The sequence below is a fragment of the Mus pahari genome, chromosome 2, assembly GCF_900095145.1.
Source record: "Mus pahari chromosome 2, PAHARI_EIJ_v1.1, whole genome shotgun sequence".
Lineage (NCBI taxonomy): Eukaryota > Metazoa > Chordata > Mammalia > Rodentia > Muridae > Mus > Mus pahari.
Window position 1 is genome coordinate 107,273,998 of NC_034591.1, and position 23,314 is coordinate 107,297,311.

The window sequence follows — 23,314 nt, forward strand, 5'->3', positions numbered from 1 at the left end:
CCCAGAATGTCCCCTGGTGTCCCCAGTCGCAGGACTGCAGACAGAGACCTATCTGCTTTTTTAATTGTGCTATAGAACGTCTTGTTGATGTCTTCACACCACTCCCGCATGTACACTGGACTCTTAAGCACAGATGCCATTTCAGTGATGTCTCCATCCAAATGTGGGGTCTCAGGTCTCCAATCTGAACTTCGCTCATGACCAGCTCCAGGACTTCAGGAAATCTCCTTGCCTCTCTGACCTCAGTTTCATTATCAGTGACATGGGTCTTGAGTCCCAAGGGCCAGCACAAGTGCCATCCACCTCATGTACTGCTATAAGTGACCAGTGGTTCACCTTCCCACTCTGTCAAAAGCCAGGTGACCTGACCTTTTTCTGCAGAGGGAGGAGTAGGTCACCACCCACCTGTGTATACAGGGACAGAGCAAAGGGCATGAAGTTGGCCAGGAGCAGACATTTACAAGGATCACTGGGACTCAGTAGTGGAGCTTTCCTGGCTAGGGGTGGGGGGAATGACACCCAGCATTGGCCTTTGGTCCAAGACCAGGATGTGGAGGAAGGCTTTTATGCAGAGCTGTTAATGATCAGAGGTTTCTGGGGGCGTGGAAAGCTGTAACCACACCTACTTTCCCCTTCCTGCTCAAGTGGCAGGGAAACGGAATACAAGCGACTTGCTTCTGTAGAGCTTGAGCCAGGTTCAGTGTCACATGACTGCCCAACATTGCCACCTTTTAGACCCCCTCTATGATTGAAAAAACCTCACCCTAGAACCCACTAGCACCCCAAACTCATACCCATCTAACTTGAGTATGTCCCCAAGGAGTTTCTCCTCTGGCAAGTAACACTCAGGCAACCTACCTATCAGGCAGTGATCCAAATGACCTGCCCCTTATGCCCTCTCTGGACCCAATGAGGGGCTGGAGGAGGTGGCCCTGGGGCTGTCCCCACCCTGCTTGCCCCTGACTACCCAGTCAGTCACTTCATACTTGCCTCCACCTCAGCTTCTGCAGACATGTCCAGCCTCCAGGAACTGTGCTCTGGTCTGCCCCTACGACCCCTTCCTGAGAACCGGGGTCGCTGGGCTGGAGTGCCACATGCTCCGATTAGAACTCCCAACCTCAGCCCTGAAGAAGAGCAGGTAACAACTGCTACCCAGTCCTCTGGGGATCTGGGGCCCTTTGGTACCTTTTAGATGGTCAAGGTGGCTGGATACCCCTCTTTCTTTCTACATACTAGCTGTCCCTGTCCTTACCAGCTCCCAGCGAAGGGTGGGGGGGTCAGCATTTATCACCTGATATTCTTCAGGTGAAGACTTGGAATTGGAGCTTCCACTTCAAGATGAGGACACTGGGGCTCAAGGTCACCCAAACAGTCTGCGGTGGTGCTGTGGCCACCTCTAGTGAGGAACAGGAAGAGGCAGGGTGTGAAGTGGCCCTAGTTCAGCAGCTTCGCACGAACCTTGTCCAGCTCCAAACACTGAGTGACCCTTGTGTCCTCTGTAACAGTTTGACTTTGCCCCTCCCCCAAACCTGCCGTTGACTTTAGCTGTGCAGCTGTGTCCATCAAGGTCACAGAAGTGCTGGGAGGGATGACAGTTCAGGTAGTCCCTCACCTGGTGGCTCCCTTTGCACAAGGGATTTGGGCCAAAGAGCTTTCCAAGCTGCCAGGCTAAAACAAGTCCCTGATCCATGGGAGGCTGCTTTTCTAAAAGACACTGAAGTACAAAGGTTAAATAAGGCACCCTACTACCACCCTCACCCACAGACTGCTCTTCTGGGGAACACCACTCCTGGGCTTTTCTAGAACTGCCCACAGTCAGGCAGCATGCTTCGGAGCTGCTGGGGTAGGACACTGGTGGACAGGAGCCAGGAATGAGAGCAAAGAAACGAACTGAGGGTCCTAGAAAGTGGGGTAGCACCAGGCAAGACAGGGCTGGTGCTGGAGAGGAGCATAAGGTAGGGATGGAGGGGCGGTTCACCTCGTCTTTTCACTTGACCTGTCTGGTTCTGCTGAGCTTTGTCTCTGCTGTGGTTAATGTTCTTCCTCCTTGGCACCAGTGCCTTGAGTAGTCACAAGAGCTGGGAAGGCTGTGTTGCTCCAAGGGCCTCTGATGACACCCCTGTGGCTGGGTGATGGTGATTAACCTCCACAGTGTTTTGTGGTGGCAGAAGGGCAGCCAGGAACTGAGAAATCAGGCCCCTTCGGTTTCATCCCTGTATGTCACCCTATGTTTGAAGGTTACAACATCCTTAAAGGAGAGGTGACTTGCAGATCTGAGGAGTTAGAGTTAGGAAGCGACTGTCTTCCCACTATGATGAAGTCCCAAAACTTAGTGAAAGCTTCTCTTTCATTGACTCGCTTTCTCTTTGGGGTGTGTGTGTGTGTGTGTGTGTGTGTGTGTATACATGTGCACACATGTATACGTGTATGGTTGTGTGTGTTCCTGTGTATCTGTGTCTGTGTACTTACACACATATATATGTGTACATGTGTGGTTGCATGTACTCCTGGGTGTGTGCCTGTGTCTCCATCTATGTGCTTGCACATGCACACACATGTGTAGATGTGTGGGTATACACGTGTGGTTGCATGTGTTCGTGTGTGTGTGTGTGTGTGTGTGTGTGTGTGTGTGTGTGTGTGTGTGTTCAGGTGAAAATACTTTGAGTTCCTCCTTTGTTTCCACACCTTCACACTACTCATTCTTTCACTGTTCATACAGGGGCTTCATTCCTTGCCTTTCTTTGGCAGCTCTCCATTTACGTGAGGAGCACCCCCTATTATACTTTAGTCAGTGAACACTCAGCGCAGGCCTGTTGAACCTTCACACTGTGCCTCACAAGGGGGAGCAGTTCTGCTGTCAGAAGAACTCTCCCCTGGGTGCAGTTTCTCTCAGTGACCTTCTCTCCCATGTCCTGTCTCATCCACTGCACTCTGCTGGGAATGCCTCAGCTGAGCCCTTCACAATGGTGGGCCTGAATGCCTGTCGCTATCAACACACTATCCCGAGAGGCCTTAGACATGGTGGGTCTGCATGTGTGTCTTTGCCTACATACCATCCTGAGCTTGTTGGCTGGGGACTCCCTTGTGGTGGTCTCTGGGGTCCAGCAACACCCGCATGTGCTCACTGAATGCATGGACAAGAACATTTGCTAAGAGGCCAACCCCACATCTTACAAGGCACATGGGAGGGGCGCTCACAGGGTCCATAGGTCAGCCAACACCATACGAACCGTGTCAGTTCATTAGTACCTAGGAGTTGGGCTCATTATTACCCCCATTTTCCAGACAGAGACAGTAAAAAGAGGAAGCAGGGCACACAGGTACTGCTGGGGAAATCCTCTGTACATAACAGCTATGTCTTTAGCAACACTGAGTCCTCAAATCCACATCTCACTGCTCAGCCTGGTTCTCACGTCGTCTGATACTGGCATCCATTGCCTCTTACAAGGGCCTTCATGATTATGTGACTTTTCATTTGGAGATCACAGAACAGTCTCAAGATCTTAACTGAGTTATTTGTGAAAAGTGCCTTTCACCTGGTAAGGCCACATGTAGGCTGGTGGATGAGAATGTAGGCATGGTGGGGCCATGACAGTGTCTACTGTATCAGCTATGCACACTGCCCAAGTCTGACCATCCCAGAACACAGCCTCTGTACCACTGGCCAAGCTAGGTTCCTCTCTGAGCTTACAGTGGCTTCTGCTTTCCTCCCCTAAGTCTGCAGCCCCTAGACCAGATGGAGCCAAGAAGAGAGAATGTGAAGTCTGCCCTCATTTAAAAAAAAAAAAAAAAAAAGGCCAGTGGCTATCAGGGAAGGCTTTTTTGAAGACAGAGCAGATGTTCTCAGAGTGGCTCGACCAGTTTCTGAGTGGAGCAGAGGCAATCCAGGTGGAGAAGGAAGATGGAGTACCTAGAGGGCCCCAGGGCCCTTAACCCAGCCACCTCTCACCCTTCTCCTCCCAGCTGGCCCTGAGGAATGCCTTGCGCTATTTCCCACCTGATGTCCAGAAGCCGTTGGCCCTGGAGTTTGCCCAGGAGCTACGACAGTTTGGACATATCTACATGTACCGGTTCTGCCCCAGCATTGAGATGAGGTAAGCCCTCGTAGGTTTGGCTTCAGACAGGGCTGTGCAAAAGTCAGGAGCCTCAAGGAATCTAAGACTAGGGGGTGGGGGCCAGTCTGTCTGAGATGGGGGAACTATGGAGATGGCACAGTGAGGTGACACCTCTGCGCAGAGAAGATAGGTAGTGAGATGTCTCCCCGAGAGGGGGTTGCTGGGGTTGGGGGGTGTAGGGTCTGACACTGACCTGCTTGGCCAGAAGATGGGGTCCTCATGTCCCCTCTGTATTTTCTGCCACCTTCCATGGAATTACTGCCCAAAGGTATTTGATGAGTGAATAAAAGAACAAATAACTAAACTGCCCAAAGATTGAGGGCTCTGGAAAGCAGCCCTCAGCTCTCTTTGTAGTCAGCTTCCTCCCAGGTTTGAAGTAGAGACAGTGACTGGAGTGGGCCGGACTTCCTGCTCTGGGCATGTGGGAAGTCAGGCTGCCTAGCAGCTGGGTGGGTCTGGCCTCCACTCCCACCCCCATACTCCCACCCCCACACTCCCACTTGTGAGTCTAAGGACTTCTTTCAGGTACCTTGTCAGCTCTGCCAAGGCAAACTCAACATCTTAGTGGACAGGAGACCTGAGGATTCCCTTGTTATGCCCATTGTGGGACTTTTTCTTGCAGGGCCTACCCAATTGAGCAGTACCCATGCCGGACACGGGCAGCTGCAGCCATCATGCACATGATCATGAACAACCTGGACCCTGCTGTGGCCCAGGTACTGCCAGGGAAACTGAGACCAGCACAGTCCAAAGAAACATGACCTAAGATCCTGAGTAATGAATGCCATTTGGCTTTTAGTGCACTCTAACTCGGGCAAAATCAAAAGTATGAAACAAATATAAAATGACAAAAATATGTAACAACACAGTTATATAAATGTACCTATAGCGATAGCTTTCAAATAACCAACTGAGAATAAAAATATTTAATAGTATTTTATCACCCTGTATCTTATTATCAATGAGATCCCTTCTGTCGCTCCCTTTACATGGAATCTTGACATGGAGAACACAATTCACATAGACAGCCATGCTCAGTAGCTGGTGGCTGCCATGTGTCCCTTCAGGCTTCTCTCCTTGCCCCCATGTCTTTGTTCCTTCGAGTATAGCTGCAAGTAGGGGCCCTGTCCACAGCCCCATCTCAGATAATGCCACATCTTCTTCAGTTTCCACAGGAGCTGGTGACCTATGGAGGCAATGGGCAAGTGTTCAGCAACTGGGCCCAGGTATGGTGGCCAGGCAGGCACTCAGTGGTCCATGGTTCTGCCTGATGCCTAATGCTCCAACACTGGCAAGGACCTGGAGATGCTCCACTTATAAGAAGGACTAGAGGTGCATTATGGGAGGTACTAGGAGACCCTGGAGATTAAAGAGGATCTAGGCAAACAATGCCATTAGGTGGACTGACATAACCTGCAGGAATCCCTGGGTCTAGGTGTGGGGTGCAGGGCCCATGTGGGTGCCAGTTCACACTTACAGAGTCCTGCATGTGTGCTGTCCATCCAGTTCTGGCTGACCATGTCCTACCTGTCGAAGATGACTGAGGAACAGACTCTGGTCATGTACAGTGGACACCCTCTGGGCCTCTTCCCCAGCAGCCCCAATGCCCCACGGCTGGTCATCACTAATGGGATGGTGAGTCTGAGGCAGCCAGCATGCAGCCTATCCAGGGCCAGGCTTGGGAAAGGGGGTGCTGTGTTGGTGAGGAGGCGATCAGGCAACAGCACCCCACTCACTCTCTGTCCCTTCCTCTTCTCCAGGTCATTCCCAACTACTCCTCCAGGACAGAGTATGAGAAGCGGTTTGCCTTGGGGGTAACCATGTAAGTCGCTATGTCAGCTCTCTGCTATGGCGTCTGCCTTTAGATACAGTTCGTGTTGGGACCACAAGACTATGTTAAGCCTGATTTCAGAGAAGACTTACAACTACCACAGTACAGCAGAATCTTTGCATTCTCACACAGCTGTACCTTAGTAGTTTTGTGCGAATGCTTACTGTTATTTATAGCCAAAGAAACATACAATTTTGAAGTTCATTGTTTCAAAAGATTTTATTGTGAGTAACCCCAGACATATAGAAAATTGACTCACAAATACAAATGTCACACAGCTGGTTTAAGAGAGACATATAGACATTTGCCCAGTCCCAGACTCTCTGCATCTCAGAGAGCTTCTATACGATTAGAATAAGATGGCTTTCATTAAGGAAAAATAAAAGTCAAAACTAATTTCAGGGAATACCACCAAAATCCTATGGTAGCGGGGCGTGGTGGCACACACCTTTAACCTCAGCACTCAGGAGGTAGAGGCAGGTGGATTTCTGAATTCGAGGCCAGCCTGGTCTACAAAGGGAGTTCCAGGACAGCCAGGGCTATACAGAGAAACCCTGTCTCAAAAAACCAACCAACCAAACAAACAAAAATCCTATGGTAAAAGTACAAGTGCTGAAGCCAGGCAGGGTGGCACATGCCATCTATCCCAGCACTTGGGTGGCAGAGGTGAGTAGATCTCTGAGTTCAAGGCCAGCCTGCTTAACAATAGCAAACTCTGGGATGGCCAGAGCTACATAATAGAGAGACCCTGTGTCAAAACAAACAAACAAACAAACAAAGGGTTCAACGAGCTTTAGCATGTCTGTGTCTATCTGCCTGTTGATCCATCCATCCATTCAGCCTATCTTTGGATGAACTTCAAAGTCCATTACAAAAATTGCTGGCTGGGATTTGATCTTTGTTTGTTTGTTTATTTGTCCTTTTAAAGTGATATCTGCGTGCATAGTCAACCAGTTGCTGATTAAATGTTTGAAACCAAATTCCACACTGACCAGATGCAGGCATTCTCTTGCTGTCGTTCCCTGAACAGCACAGTGTGGTTACTGTAACCACCTACAAAGTATTTACATGACATGAGTTACTCAGGTTCTGTGCAGATGTGGGCTATGTGCCGTGCAGGATTTGAGTGTCAGAGGATTTGGGTGTTTGCTGAAGGGGGTCTTGGGACCTGGCCCCCTAGCAGATTCCTTAGTGAGACACACTCGTTGTCCGTGTGTTCTGACAAACTGTGCAGCTATGTGACTTGCCCTATTGGGTACAGACCCTGTAACCAACCTGAAGAGCTATGTGGGCCCTGCCCAGGGTGTGAAAGCTTTCTGTGTACTGTAAAGCTAACCCAGGCTCTGCATCTAAAGGTTTCATCAAATGTCATAGAAGGAGCTACACTGACTATGGAAAGCCTTCTTTGGGAGACCCCAGGGGACGAGTCTCCAGTGTCCTTCCAAATACCCCAAGCCCATGGACTCTAGGTCAGGGGTTGAGACCATCATGGCAGCCTCTGCACTTTGCCTTTCCCCCTGACCATACAGCCTGGGAATCTGTCTGTGGAGCACCAGCCTGGCAAGTCACTCTGTCCTGTGGTATTCTGCAGCACCATGATGGTCCCTCTTGCAAGGCTTCCAGTCTTTAGCATGGCACAGAGGGTGTTCTGCTTAATCTTCGGGGAAAAACCACATAAAATGGAATCTGCAGAATGAAGATCCAGCGACATAGCCTCCAGGTGACAGTCCATAGTGTAACCAGAGTACGCCCCATCACCACCACCACCACTATGTGCCCTGAATTTATCAGTCATCTGAAACAGACCCCTATAGTAGAAGAAAAACAGGGTCTCAGAAAACCCAGTCACTTTGCTGCTGGCTGTAACCAGCCTCTGTGAGTCTCGCTGGTGGTGTTATTGGACGTGTGAACTCTTTCTGCTCCAGTGGAAGCAGCCCTGAGGTTAGAGGGCTGAGGGCATACATCCTGCTCCACTACTCCCTCGCCATGACCTCAGGCTTGTCTCACTTCTGATTCATAGGCGTGGACTAAAGGTCAAAGGAGGCAGAGCTACAGATGTCAGACCTGGTCGGGCCATGGCACTGAGGGTTTGCCACAGGGAGGTGTGGGGACACTGACTTCAGAAGGGTAAAAGTTAGGCTGATAGCACACAACTATCATCCCAGCCTTGGGAGGCTGAGGCAGGAGGATCCTAAGGCCTGGCTGGGATACAGTGTGAGTTCAAAACTAGCCTGGGCAACTGTTAAAAAAAAAAAGTTTTAAAGAGAAACAAAACAAACAGCGGTAGAGCTCTTGCCTAACATTCATGCGGCTCTGGGTTCCATCCTCAATACAGAGAAAAGGTGGGAACTGTAGCAGAGGTGGGACACAGTCTGCTGTGCAAAGGAACTGAGAAGACCTCAGAACCTAAGCCTTCCTGCCTTCAGGGTGGCAAGGCTAGTCATGCAGGGGACATCCTGCACGGAAGATCGGGGAATAGGCTCAGGCTGTTTGCTGAGGTGTTCAGCACAGTGGGCTGGAGGGTGAGGTGCCCCTAGAGGGGCCCCTAAAGGCTCTTGCTTCAGTTGCAGAAAGCTTTTGATCCTGCAACTTTATGCTGTAAGTTGCCTTGGGAGCATTATGTGGCTGGCGTTCTAGCTGAGCACCAAGGACCAGAATCTGTGCACATCCCTGAGTCTGTGTCCTGTGCAACCTTAGGACCTAGACCTCATCTAGACAGAGGGGACACTCATAGGTCCTGTCACATAGGCCTGTGTGAGAATTATCCCGTCACAGAGGCATGATCTATAGAACTGGGGTATGTACCCAATGCCTTTCAGCTCCAGAGCTCCACAGAGAGTTGACCCCTCAGGGCCTATAGTGGGTTTCACCATCTCCAGCATTCTTTTATGCTAATATTAACCTCCTATATCTATGATGCGCATGTAGTCCTTCAACATAAGGGACATGACCTCCTTTTTGTCTGCTTGTCTTTTTGAGACAGAGTCTTGCTAGAAGCAAGAATTTGTGATCCTTCTGCCTCTGCCTTCTAAGTGCTGAGACAGTATGTACCATGCCTGCAAGTCTCCATTTTTAGAAGAGAAAATGAAGGTTCTGAGTAACCAGGTATAATTGCATGGTTGTGTGGTAGACTTGGTATTTTTTCATAGGTCTGTGACAACACACCCTCCACCCAGAGGAAAGAAGAGGCCGGGGAATGCCTCTGAGAGGCAAGAACCTAATAGAAGAGACAGTGAACTTTGCATTGAAAAGCAAGCAGCAGAGAGCCCTAGAGAAATCTCCTATTTTTTTGGCAAAGAGGTAGATTAAGCTAGCAGAAAGTGCTACTGACCTCATTACACCGCTCAAAACAGTGTTTGCTGGTTACCAGGCAGTGGTAATGGCCACACTCAGGCAATGTTGGTGACATCACTGAAAGTTGGAGGCATCTAGTAATACTAGAAATATCAAGAGCTGGAGAGATGGCTCAGCAGTTAAGAACACTGACTGCTCTACCAGAGGTTCTGAGTTTGATTCCCAGCAACCACATAGTGGCTTACTACCATTTGTAATGAGATCTGGTGTCCTCTTCTGGTGTGTCTGAAGAAAGTAGCAGTGTTCTCACATATATTAGATAGATAGATAGATAGATAGATAGATAGATAGATAGATAGATAGATAGATAGATGATAGGTAGATAGGTAGATAAACTAGAAATATCTGTGTCTGATGACCTCACAGCCTTCCTGCCTGCTTTCTGCCCTGAATACACAGTCCACAGGTGGAGAGAAGCAACAGGAGGTCACTCCGATGCAACTATTTATTCATTCACATGGAAAATCAGAGCTGACAGGCTTCCTGGAGAGGTGCAGAGTAGCTTGGCTTTGAAGGCCATCTGCTGGGAAGTCATAACCAATAATGCCTGTGCTGATATGGAAAGGACCCAAGGGCAATGTGTGGGAGACAAGCTATAGAAGCAACACCTTCAAAATGAAACCCCGCCCTCAAATAGAAATCCTGCAGAGATCTTTCATCATGCAAGCTGTGGATCTGGCGTGTGAAACATGAGGATGCTCACAGACCTATGTTTGATGCTACCACCTTGCCTTGTGTCCAGTGCCACCCCAGCGTTCAGCTCCAGTATGACAGTGCCTCACAGTTAAGCCTACCTGATGTCACTTGAATGGAATCTTGCAGAACACACTCTCCCACGCCCCACACCCTCACTGGGTTGTATGTGGCAGGGACACATCGTCTCCTTTGTGTATCACCTGTGCTTACATCACAGTTTGTTTCTCTCTTCCGTTCATGTGTGGGCATTTCAATGACTTCAGATATTGGTCACTGCTGATAAAGTTTTTGTGAACACCGTTGTGAGTGGCTGAGTATACACTGGAATGTAGCATGGGCATGCTGGGATATGTTCAGCCTTGCTCTGCCTACCTCAATCATCCCCATGCTGACTTTTAGAAATTACTTGTATGACAGATTTTAGGAGAATAAGATCTGTTTGTAAAACATCTGTGAAGCTCTAGTGTATCATATCCTCTTACGTTTTTGTTTTTACTTGACTTTAACTTTTAAAAATATTTTGGTTAAAGTACAGAGAAGTGGGTTTCACCATGATGTTTTTATGCATGTGTGTCATTTTAGTTATTTTTAAAGTTCTTTTTTTACTTTATGTTTAGGAGTGTTTTACCTGTATGTATGTCTGTGCACCCCATGTAGGCAGGGCCCATGGAGGCAAGAAGAGAGTGTTCAGTCCCCTGGAGCTGGAACTATGGACAACTGGGAACTGCTATGTGGATGCTGGGAACTGAACCTGGGTTCTCTGCAAGAACAGCCAATGCTTCTGACCACTGAGCTGTCTCTCCAGCCCCCATGATAGTTAGCTGATATTCATCCTTCCCACTGTCCCCAGATGCCGGTCTCTCCTTGATAGTCCCCTTTCCCCTAAGTAGCCCCCCTTCTGCTTTCATGGGACATATATTCTTGTTTCTCCCCTATAGATCTCCCCCTCCCTTCTCATAGTCCCCTTTCTACTTCAACACACACACATACACACACACATACACACACACATACACACACGTCTATATTTCACAATGAGGTAAAAATATGTTACACTTGTTTTTCTGACTCCAACTCTGGGTTATTCTGGTTAACATGATGATGTACATTTCTGTCAACTTATTATAGCAAAAGAGAATGTAGGGGCACCTTGAGAGCAGTCCAAGGTTTACTCTAAAGCTCCTAAGCACTGGCCTCTTTTTCTCTGCTCAGGTATGGCCAGATGACAGCGGGCAGCTACTGCTACATTGGTCCCCAGGGAATCGTCCATGGCACAGTGGTGAGACATGGGCACATGTGATGAGTGGTGGGTCCCTGCGGGTGGAGATGCTGGGGATGGACAGTTAGCACCCCGCCTCCCCTGCCTACAGCTCACTGTGCTGAATGCTGGTCGTCGATACCTGGGCATCGAGGACTTGGCAGGGAAGGTCTTCGTCACCTCTGGGCTTGGCGGGATGAGTGGGGCTCAAGCCAAGGCAGCAGTCATCGTTGGATGCATTGGGGTGATTGCAGAGGTAATCTGGGGAGCTTCTGCCTAGCCTCCAAATCTCCCTGTTTCCTCCCTCCCTCCCTCCCTCCCTCCCTCCCTTCCTTCCTTCCTCTGCTTGCTTTCCTTCTTCTCCCCTTCTTTTATCCTCTCCGTCCCCACCCCCACATCTTTCCACTCTTCCCACATCCCTTCTCATTCCTCCCTTCCTTGTTTTCTTTCACCAACCCCCTCACCTCTTCCACAAAGCCTTACCCTGCCTCACTGGATGGATCCCTATGGCTACACATGGGTCCTGCTTGCACAGTGCCCACTGCCCTCCGTGTTCTATTCCAGTCCATGAAGCTGTAGCATTGTATTTACAGCCATTGCTTCCTGTGTCCCTTCAGATACAGAACCTAGATGAGAGAGGATAAATGTTTGTAATTTGATTAATAGAGAGCACCCCTTCCTCAGCTTTAGTGGCTGACATCAGACAGAGGAGGTACACAAGCTGCTCCCTGACAGAAGTGTGCACAGGGCTCTTGCTCTAGTGGCTCCCACATCTGTATGGAAGATGCCACAGTCAAGGAAGGAAGCAGGGGGCAGTGGAAGGGAGGAGCTTTGAGATACATCATGGTGGCAAACCAGTGTAATTTGACTTAGTTGACACTACCTGCCTCTTGCATGTCTGAACTTTGCCAGGACTGTGTTGGGCTGCAGGTAACAGAGGGAATCCTTAGCAGCTTATAGAAATAGGAGTTTTATTTTTCTCATGTAACTGACAGTGCTGGCATTCGTTCGGTAGCTCAATAATGTCAACGTTAGCTCCTCTAAACTCTCCCGGGCTTCTCTCGTGGAGATAAAATCGGTACATCACCCAGCCTTGCCATTCACGCTCAAAGCAGAAGGAAGAGGGAAAAGACATGTCAGCTCTGTACCTCAGCAGGGAAACCAGGTCTCAGCAGCCCCTTCTTTTTTCTCATTGGCTGTACTGACTGCCCTGAGGCTGCGTCATGGAAGTGGGTTACATGGGGTGGCACCTCTCGAGGGGGTTGTTCAGGGGTGGTGTGTAATGGATGGCCCGTGCCCCGTGACCTCAGGTGGACAAAGCTGCACTTGTAAAACGCCACCGGCAAGGCTGGCTGATGGAGGTGACTGACAGCTTGGACCACTGCATTGCAAGACTCAGGTACCGTTGGCTGTGTGAGACTCAGAACACTTGACCCTGAGCATTGGAAGCAGGGGAGAGAGCATGACTTGGGTCATTCAGAGCCTGATGTTTAGCCACGGGTATCATGCAGAGGCTCCACTGTGGGAGTGTCATGGGAGGTTCTCTAGATATCCCATTTTCCATGGATTATTGCTGCTGGCTTGTGGCTGGCCATTGGCCTCTGACCTTGAGGTTCTCCTGCATTGTTCTCCCAAGTACTAAAATTTGAGGTGTGCATCACCATGCCCGGCTTAATTATATCCATCCTCTAATCTACTTCTACTTCTTCAAATAACTTTGGAATCCTATCACTTTCATACCCTGCCCCATAGCGTGTTTTATAAAGATCCTGTTAGAGTTAAGATACGCATTTCCCAGTAACCATTACAGCTCAGCTCAACCAACTGGGGCATTCCAGCCTATGTTTTTTTTTTTTTTTCTCTCTTTCTTGTGTCATGGAGTCTGAGGAACCATACCTCACCTTAGCACCTATCTCCAGGTCTACACTCGCAATGATCCAAACTCACATAGGCCTTGGCAGTCCCACAATAACAGGGGTCCATGGTTACACTCAGGCCTTTGCCCATCCAGGTCCATAGTCACAGAGGTGCAAATTCACACAGGCCCATTCCGACCAAAACACAGACTCATAGTCACCCATAGGTCCACAGTCACACCCGGGCCCCCAGTTAGGCTCACACACACACACAGGCCTACAGTCACACATAGGCCCACACACTGACATAAGCTCACTTCTCATACCAGCCCACACTCTCACACAAGCACACACTCACACACAAGCCCTAGGTGGCCTCCTATGCTTGCCACATTTGGCCAGCATTGAGCTCCCTGTGTATAAGAAGAGCAGCTACACCTGGGGCAGCTGAAGGCAGGCACAGGGCATCTGTTCTGTTCTTTTGCCCTTCTAGGGAAGCAAGGAAAAAGAAGGAGGTACTCAGCCTCGGCTACCATGGAAACGTGGTGGACCTTTGGTAAGTGGGAAATTGATGACTTGGGTACCTCGGGGGTGCTAATCAGATGCTTCCAAGTCACCAGCTCTGAGCCTCAACTCTGTCCTTCCTGGAAAGGCCGTCATCCTCACCCAGACCCATGCAGTCTTTCTGCCTAGGCACTTGCAAAGGAGAGAGCAGACACCGCCTACAGAGTGTGGGGGTGGGATGAGGGCTGCACTGTCTTCCAGCTGGCCCTCCTCCAGCCCAGGTATGCCTGACCTTCTCTGACCATCCCGCCTCTTCGCCCAGGGAGCGCCTTGTCCATGAACTGGACACAACAGGGGAACTCTTGGTAGATCTTGGGTCGGACCAGACATCCTGTCACAACCCATTCAATGGTGGCTACTACCCTGTGCAGCTCAGCTTCTCAGAGGCCCAGAGCCTCATGTCCTCCAACCCTGCTGCCTTCAAGCACCTGGTGCAGGAAAGGTGGGCAACAGGAAAGGCAGCAGATTCTGCAGGGTCCTAACCTCTCTGAGCCTCAGCTGCCTTCCTTTAGAGGGGTTCACGGGCACAGTACTCATGGGAATGACGGGACAAACTAAATTGATGTTTGTGAAGTCCCTAGGGCAGCTTATGTGTCCATGCTGGGTTCACGCTAGGATACCCACACTACCCCCATCTGGTACTTTGGTCACCAGCGTTTAGGGGCCCACTACAAGACAAGGGCTCTTGAGGGGCTCAGGGTTTTAAATAGACATGGGTATCAGTGGCACTTGGAGCAGTCGCTGGGAGCTAGAGGAGGCTGATTCTCCAGGAGACCTTCTGGCACTGGGTTTAGAAGGGCTGGGGGAGGCTTAGCAGGGTGGGGCTGTGGAGCCGGGTCAGGGGCTGACCATCTGTTTGTTGCAGCCTGAGGAGGCATGTCTCAGCCATCAACAGGTTGGCCCAGGAGAAGTTCTTCTTTTGGGACTATGGTAATGCCTTCCTCTTGGAGGCTCAGAGAGCAGGTAAGCAGAGGGGGAAGCCGGGCAAGTGGTGCCTGGGGCCTGTGTTAGCCCACCTGAGGAAACTCTTCTCTTCCCACTTCATACCCAGAGCTTGGCCACATGGTCACCCAGTGAGTACCTGGGAGATCTTACTGTGCCTTTATCAAGTTCTTCCTTTTGGAAGCTGGTTCTGCCAGACAGGCAGGTCTCTCTGGGCCATAACTTCTCCTTGCATTAAGAAAAATATAAAAGGTTCAGCATCCACAAGAGGTTGTCTCCTTCCATGCCTTCCTTCATGGCCATTTGCAAGGCCAGTTGCAGACCTAGTGGGTTGAGGTCCTCAGAGTGGTATCTCTGAGGCTGACAATGAGTCTGTGGGCTATGTCTACTCCCTACACCTAGACCACATGGATGGCATAGCCATCCAGGGTTGCACTGTGCTGTTTCTCCTCTTATGTTGCCTAAGGAAAGATTTTGAGACTCTATTCCCAGCCTTTCCCAGGGCCCCTTGTTTAAGTCACTGTCTGTGTGGTCATGGGCGCTCACACAGATAGATGACTCTGGGCACAGGAGCAGATGTAGAGAAGAAAGGAGCCAACAAGATGGAGTTCCGCTACCCCTCCTATGTCCAGCACATTATGGGGTGAGTGATGGAGGTTTGGGGGTGTCTAGTACCATTTCTGCTTTTCTCAGGACCTAGGACCTGGCCTTCCAGCCTCTGGCACTGATCACCACAGGGCTGTGTGCTGAGACGTCACCCAGCTAGGGAGTAGACAGACAGTGGCCACAGCATTTTCTCATGACACAAATGTGCAGAGGGGGCTTCTGCAGGGCCTCAGTAAGAGGACCAAGGGGCCTGGCAGCCGAGGTCACTCCCTATGCACACAACCTTGCCTCATGCCCATTCATTTTCCTAAATGATGTGGCCAGGAAGCTGTCCTTTGGATGGTAACTCAATCCTGAAGGCCAAGACGTGCTATGGCTTGAAGCCCTTGTGCCATCTGGCTGTTCAGGGCAGGTCTGAGAAGGGCCAGTGGTCAAGAGAAATGGGGATTAGAGGAATCCAGCAGGAGCCAGGGCAGAGATAGACCAACGGATGAGTTACTGACTCACAGGTCTCAGTGTCCATGGAGGTGGCCAGAGAAGGATGGAAGACAGACAGGGCCAGAGTCCAGAGAGGCAGAAGTTACCTTCTGAGCTTTACATCTATGTGTGGAAGCAGAGCTGGCGGGGGGGGGGGGGGGGGGGGGGGGGGGGGGGCTGGGACACTGGGGTATAGAGTGGCTCTATTTTCCCCAGGGAAGAAAAGCAGGAAGCAGACAGCAGGGATACGCCCAGCCTAGCTCAGCAAGTATGGAGCTAGGATGGCCCGAGGCCATAGCGTCCCTCTGTCCCACTTCAACTGCTGCAGAAGCTGAGTCACCAGGGAAGGCCGAGCTGAGTCTCCACGTTCACCTAGTTTTCTCAGCTGTTTACCTTAGATGACTGGTTTCCATGTAGTCTTTATAAGAGTGGCTCGAGAAAATGTTTGTCTTTGTCCCAATTCCCTGTTCCTGCTGCTAGAGAAGAAGTGGTACAAATTTAGAGATGGGAGCCAAAGCCAAAGAGAAGTCAGAGGAGCTAGGAGGTCCTCTAAGACTTATTGTTTAGAAGCCAACAGCTCAAGCTCATTCTGGGTGCTGCCTCTCTCGCCTAGGCATACCTATGTGCCACTCCCCAGCTCAGCGAAAAGGTGCAGGCAGCACAGGAGGTCGTGACTAAGGAGACATCTGTCCTTGCAGGGATATATTCTCCCAGGGCTTTGGGCCCTTCCGCTGGGTATGCACATCAGGGGACCCCCAGGACCTGGCTGTCACTGATCATCTGGCCACATCTGTGCTGGAGAAAGCCATTGCTGATGGAGGTGATACTTCTGGATGGGTGCTGCTCAGGAATGATTGCTCTCCCAAATCTCCTGGTGGCTTGTGCCAGATTTTGCATGAATCAAAGGACCACAGGTTGTTGCACAAGGGGACCTCGAGCACTTTCAGAGCTTCCTCTCTGAAAGCTGTTCTGAGCATGAAGCCTGCACACAGATCAGGCTCTGCCCTCAAGCCCCGTGCTCAGCTCCACCTCTGTCCCTGCTGGTTGCAAAGTCACAGGGGATTAAAGTCAGCTATCTGTCACCATGACAAACACCTAAGTGACTGAGCCTTCCTCTTAAGTTGAGGAGGTTTGCTTGGTTTTCTTTAGGTTCCTCTTTCAAAGGTTTCAGCAATGGTCAGTTGGCTCCATTATTTTGGAGTAGAACTCTCTGGAAGCACAGGGAGGCGGGGTGGCTGGAGTCCTGACATCTCCTTCAAGGCTACACCCCCCCCCCCCAATGATCTCACTTCCTCCCACCTCTTAATGTTTCCGTCACCCTACAATAGTGCCACAGGCTGACAAACTGCCCCACAATCCCCAGAGTGTGCTGGGTATTGATGAGCGGCTGGCCCTCTCTGACTCAATCCTTCTCCTTCAAGCCCCTTACTCCAGGAGTGGGGAAGAGAGAGCCATTGAGCAATGGCCTTTTTCTTTCTATGCATGTCAGGAGCACTTCTCATTTACTCCAGCTGCCTTTTGTGAGCAAGCCATCCCATACCAGGCCCTGTCCACACCCACCCGATGCTCAAGTTCTCTGACACGGGGCCCCTGAGCTCATCTTGGTCATCAGTGTAGAGATTTGGTTCTGCCACTGAGCTGAGTGTCTGTGGCCTCTCTGTGTCTGTATGCCCCTGCCGCTTTCGTAAAACATCTTGTCCTTTCTAATGTACTTGGCATTGTTAGTCAAGTGCAAAGAGGAGGCCAGGCCAAGTGGAAGGGAGTGGCTGGGGATTTACATTAGGAAGTCTGGCCCGCTACTTTCTCAGCTTCTCTAGCTCAGAACAGCTGGCTGGCCCTAAGCAGGCACATCTGGGTGTCAGCTGGGGGCCTAGTATCCAGAGCTCTACAAGAAAGCTGCATGTTCTGCCACCTCATGTGGTGGCATGAGAATCTCCAGCACAGTCTGCCTCCAGCTACAATGTGACCTGCCGTTGCCCAGCAGGAACACTCCAGCCAGGGGAGCTTCCACCAGGCAGAGCAGACAGACGCTGAGGACCTCCAGGACACAGACTACAATGCGGGGCTGTAGAGTAGCAAGCAGTGATGAGTTCAAGTGCTGCCTTCACCCAAATACAATTTTTAATGTGCAAGATTATTTAAGTAAAGTGTTGATGCGCTCAGTGTTGACCGCTGAGTCTCAACTCTTACATTACCAGTCTGTTCCCATGAGCTGCCCAGACCTGCTGTGCATCATGGCCATCATCCTGCTCTTGCCTCTGCTGGCCATTCATTTCCACTTTAGGGCCTGTCTTCCCTCTATCTGGAATTCTGTTCCCACAGAGTTTCTCAGCATTGAGGATTCTGATCTTCCCTTTCTTGGGGAGCCTTTATCCCCCTACTTCATTGCCCTAGTAGCCAGCTCATCACATTCTTGTTCATAGCTAGCTGTAGTTCTTGTTGCTGTGGCTCGGTGTCTGGTATACAGTAGATACTCACTAGTTGTTCTTCAAGGGAATGAATTCATCAGCAATGTGCTGTGTAGACCCAGGCACTAATTCATCATCACTGCACTCATTAATAATTAATCATTGCACTCATTCTCAGGATCGGGGAGGCTAATGTAAGGGACTACCCATGAATTCCAGGTGCCTGTGGCACATATAAGGCAGGGAAAAAAAAAGAGATGGGGCCCCTGGCAAGCAGCTTCCAAGACCTGAGATATCCTTCCCTTTTTCTCCTACAGTGAAGGCATCTGTGAAGCTACAGTATATGGATAATATTCGCTGGATCCGAGAGGCTGCCAAGCATCAGCTGGTGAGAGCTTAACTTGGAACAAATGGGTACTGCAGAGTCCTGGAGGAGGCTGAGCTGCCAAGAAACTGCCCAGAACCAAGCTGCAGCCAGAGGCATTTCTGGAAGGCCCCAGGACCCATCTTGCCATGTCCTAAGGGATGCACACCCTGTATCATGTGACTGTGGACAGCAGCACTAGAGTGCAGGAAAGGGGCGTGTAAAAGGGTGTCTGGGTGACAACAAGGAGACACTGGAGGTCTTAGACGACATTGGTGGGAGTGTAAAGCAGTATAATCTGACCATCCCGTGCTGTCTGTAGACCTAGCAGGACAGGAACAGATCTCAGGATCCTATGGGTGCCAACTCCATCTGACAGTCTCAAAGTCTTTCTGTGTAGCATGAGTCAGAATCCTCTGCACTTCTTTTTTTTTTTTTTTTTTTTTTTTTTTTTTTGAGACAGGGTTTTTCTGTATAGCTCTTGCTGTCCTGGAACTCACTTTGTAGACAAGGCTGGCCTCAAACTCAGAAATCCACCTGCCTCTGCCTCCCAAGTGCTGGGATTAAAGGCCTGCGCCACCAGGCCCGGCATCCTCTGCCCTTCTACGGTTGGAATGTTACAGTTTTCCCTCTATAACCCAGGTTGGGGCTTGGTTTCAAGATTCCAGGGGATACCACAGCCCTCTCAGATCCTTAATACGTGTGACCTCATGTTGGCACAGAACTTACACAGGCCCTCCATGTGCCTCACATCGCCTTTGGATGACTTGTTAGATAGACCTAAGACAAGATAGAGGCCATGCAAACATTAAATATTGAGTCACTTACAAAATATTCACAAGAAAAAAAAAAACCATCCACATTCAATACAGGTGGGTTTTCCTTTTCTGAATGTATACCTCTCTCTCTCTCTGTGTGTGTGTGTGTGTGTGTGTGTGTGTGTGTGTGTCTGTGTCTGTGTCTGCTGATTGATGTGCACGTGGGTCTATGTTTGAGGCTAGAAGTTGATCATGAGTGTCTTCCTTGTTTTGTCCACACTTTTGACTTACAGAGGCAGGACCTCGTGTTCTACCCAGCACTCACTGTCTAACTAGCTAGGCTGCTCCAAGGATCCGTGTTAGCCCACTGAGCCTTGGAATTACAGGTGGGCTGCCTTGCATGATCGGCTTTTATGTGATGCTGAGGCTCTGAACTCTGGTCCTCATACTTTCATGAAAAACATTTGATACTCTTAAGTATCTCCCTTAAACCTTTTCCTGATTTTCTTTTAAGATATGATCTTATGTAGCCCTGGCTATCCTGGAACTCACCATATAGCCTCATACTCCCAGAGGCTTGCCTCTGCCTCCTGGGTGCTGGGATTAAATGTATATGCCATTACACCCAGCTTTCCTGAACACTCCTGATCATGGTTTGTTGAATGAGCAGGGGCAGAAGCTGGAGATAAAGGTTCTGTTCTATCACGTGAATAGATCACATACTTCAGCTACTGGACACCTGTGCTGTCTCCACCTCTCTGTCTTGTGAACAATGCTGCCATATTCATAGCTATGTAGACACCCACACCCAGGGAGTCTGGATTCATTCTGTGGGGTCCACACACCACCCAAAATTATCTGCAGCCATCACCGAGTCGCATCCAGGCTGAGAACTGTGGCGCTAAGAAATGACTCTTTCTCATTCCTGAACACTCAACTGGCATTTCCTTCCAGAGGTGCAACACAAGAGCCTCAGGTCCGAGTACCAACCTATAGAGAGATTACCCATCTCTCTGGGCCTCAGTCTCCTCATCTGTGTGATCAAGCTTGTGACAATAATGCAGTGTTTCCCTGAGGACTCAGCTGTGGACTGTGGGGAGAGTTCTTGCAGCAAGTCAAGCTTGATCAAGTCTCACATTGGTGGTTCTGTTATGATGTGGAAAGGGCTCAAGGAGGCAGACTCCACAATAGGAAACCTCCATCATACACATGGAGTCAGTCTCTGGGGGGTCTCTTAGGGATGGACCCTAAGGAGAGGGACATAGAATGAGGTAACACAGACCTCATGAGAAGTTCATTTGTGGACTTGCATTGGCCCACCAGTGTGGTATCTAGTAGGCTCGATGAGAGATGTACCCCAGGGACCCATACTTCAGAGTTGTCATGCATCTCTGGTCCTCCGAGGTCTCCCTAGATGGGCCAGCAGGCTCAGATATCACTCGTGTCTCTCCAATACCAAGCCCTTGGTTACGTTTTGGCTGAGCTGATTTCTCATTCTCTCCTCTGCAGGTGGTGGGCTCCCAGGCAAGAATCCTGTACTCAGACCAGAAAGGCCGTGTGGCCATTGCTGTGGCCATTAACCAGGCCATCGCCAGTGGGAAGATCAAGGTGACTGACCTAGCCTGTGCTTTAAGAAGGTTTCATAGACACCTTATCACAAAAGCCCTGCCTAGGGCCTCACAGCCAGGACTTTCCACTCACACCCCAATCTGCTCTTCCCACCTCTCCAATCTTCTGAGAGAGCTGCTGCCACCACCACCCTGTCCTAGTAACAAGGAGCTTTCACTGTCTTCGGTTCCCTGAAGTCCTCGGACTCTGTGGAGCAGATGGACAGAGGGGCCAAGAGAAGAGCTGTTCTGGGAGCCTGGGAGGCAAGGGGGGAGGGAAGGAGAGCATGGAGGGCTTAGCATCCTCCCAGAATCCCGACTCTGAGCATAAGTCACTGTGGTAGGAGAACTAGAGATAATGGGTGAGCAGGCTTATTCACATGAGTCCCAATGGTGTCTCTTTGGCTGTAGCCTGGGCAAGTCAGGTCACTCTGACCTGTGTTTCTCTATTCAGCGTAAAGAATAACATGCTGCAAGCCCCAAAGTGGGCGTGAGGCTCAAGTGAGTCACAGTCCACAAAGATAGTGGCACACGTCTTTTCTGAGTTACTTAGTTCAAACTGTGAAAAATGGCCCAAGTTTGCCCACCCATCTCACCCCTCTGGGGACCCAGAACCCTGAGCCCATGTGCTCGAAGTAGCTGGTTTCACCTTTCCTTCTTGTTCTGGGGGCTTGTGTCCTGTTCTTGGTGGCGGTGGCATTGTTCCATCTGGAATACTGGAAATGCTACTCAGAGGAGAGGCACAGCTAACGATAGGTGTGATCTATGGAAAGTCATCCCTGCAGATGGCCCAGTCTCAGAGCCCGGTGTGGCACCTGTAGCAAGGACTGCATCCCGAACTCCTTGGGATGGGAAGCCCACTGTGTGTGAGGGCTGCTGAGGAGCGCCTGGGGGCATCCAGGCTAGCACTCGCTCCCTCTTTCTTCGGTTTGCTGGATGTTTGATAGACAACTCCTGTGCTGGTGCCTCGGGACATAGCAGAGGGCAGGATGGACAATGTCCTGGCCTCAGAGCTGGTATGATGGAGGGAGCTGGTGACACATAAAGCAGATAAAAGCTAGGAGGTGTTTATAGGTATCATGAGCCCTGGTGGTGAGATGGGGAATCCATGGTTGGACTGGACAGGCTTTCCTGGACTGCTGGCATTCAACTGAACCCTGAATGACCAGAGGTGCCAAAAAGCAATTTCAGCACAAGATGAAGTCACAGGCATAGCATGGCCTGCTCAAGGTCCCCTTTGCCCACCACTTTCCCTCTGACCTCATATGGCTCTAGGAAAAGCTTACTCTCATGATGGAAGTAGGCTATGCACAGTAGAAGTAACCCAAGCCCATCTGTCCTCGGCCATACCTGCTGTACCTCCAAAGTTAGCTGCACTCCACCATATGGATACAGGCAGGAAGGCTGCCCACTGTTCTTATCGGGTCCCCAGGGCTCCTGAGTTCTTTAGAATAGAGGGAGCACTGTTTGCACATGTGACTAATTTCACCAAATGGGTTTGTCTTCACAGACACTCAATAGGGCCCCGGCAATTACCTAGCCCAGATAGTCAAGGCCCAGAGAGGGGAAGTAACCTCCTTGACATCTCACAGGGAGTTTAGTCCACACCCCTGCTTCTCAGGTCACAAGGGGACATCTCCTAGCTCTGCCTATCCACACCTACACCCACACACCTAAGGTTGTCTGTCTTCTAGCCCCTTTCCTCTCTGCAAAGGCTCAGGGACCAAACTTCCCAAGGGTGGAGCCCAGACTTGATATAGCATGTAAGGTTTATACCCCAGCTTACTGGCTGTCAAGCTCTTCGGTGTGGCCAAGTTCCTTAGCCTTTCTGTGCCTCTGTCATGTCACCTACAAAGTGAGCATGTTCGCAGTCCTGCTATCTGGATACAGTTCTTGGGAAGGCGTGTGATCTCATGCTGGTGTATCACACTGATGCCAGCTGGTACGTAGGAACCCACCAAAAGCTTCAGGTGTTTATTCTCACTAGAGTGGGCCCATTTTCAAGGTGGGTAAATCCAAATGATATCTGGAGTTTCTCCCCCCCCCCCCCGTGCCTTTCATTTTCTGCTTCATGCCTGCAAGCCTGGTAGACACTACTGACTGATATACCCTTCCCTGCCCCCTGCAGGCACCAGTAGTCCTGAGCCGGGACCACCATGATGTGAGTGGCACTGACAGCCCCTTTAGGGAAACTTCGAATATTTATGACGGTTCTGCCTTCTGCGCAGGTGAGGAAGACCAAAGGATTTTTGTCACTTAATATTAGCCAGCTGAGGAGGTGCACACCTATAGTCCCAGCAGTTCTGGCAGCTGACTGGGATAGGGCAGTATGGTTTAAACTTAAGAATTAGTAGCATCCTGGGTAACATAGAGAGGCCTCATCTCAGAGGGAGGAAGATTTCCCGTCTTCCAGGTTCAGGGCTGCAGGCTTTCCTCTTCCTCCTCCTCCTCCTCCTCCTCCTCCTCTTCTTCCTCTTC

General features: G+C 50.3%; 1 protein-coding gene across 1 annotated transcript in view; it reads left to right on the top strand.

Annotated features, from left to right (window-relative positions):
* Window positions 1–963: 963 nt before the first annotated feature.
* Window positions 964–23,314, top strand: part of Uroc1 (urocanate hydratase 1) — a 29,124-nt gene continuing 6,773 nt past the window's right edge. Inside the window, exons 1-17 of the mRNA XM_021191284.2 lie at window positions 964–1,138; window positions 3,964–4,094; window positions 4,738–4,831; window positions 5,282–5,341; window positions 5,622–5,750; window positions 5,876–5,937; window positions 11,209–11,275; window positions 11,367–11,510; window positions 12,565–12,653; window positions 13,604–13,666; window positions 13,937–14,116; window positions 14,540–14,637; window positions 15,187–15,259; window positions 16,398–16,519; window positions 18,425–18,495; window positions 20,739–20,837; window positions 22,965–23,064. Of these exons, the coding sequence (XP_021046943.1) occupies window positions 1,013–1,138; window positions 3,964–4,094; window positions 4,738–4,831; window positions 5,282–5,341; window positions 5,622–5,750; window positions 5,876–5,937; window positions 11,209–11,275; window positions 11,367–11,510; window positions 12,565–12,653; window positions 13,604–13,666; window positions 13,937–14,116; window positions 14,540–14,637; window positions 15,187–15,259; window positions 16,398–16,519; window positions 18,425–18,495; window positions 20,739–20,837; window positions 22,965–23,064 (1,708 nt within the window). The 5' untranslated portion in view covers window positions 964–1,012. The remainder of the gene's footprint in view (window positions 1,139–3,963; window positions 4,095–4,737; window positions 4,832–5,281; window positions 5,342–5,621; window positions 5,751–5,875; window positions 5,938–11,208; window positions 11,276–11,366; window positions 11,511–12,564; window positions 12,654–13,603; window positions 13,667–13,936; window positions 14,117–14,539; window positions 14,638–15,186; window positions 15,260–16,397; window positions 16,520–18,424; window positions 18,496–20,738; window positions 20,838–22,964; window positions 23,065–23,314) is intronic.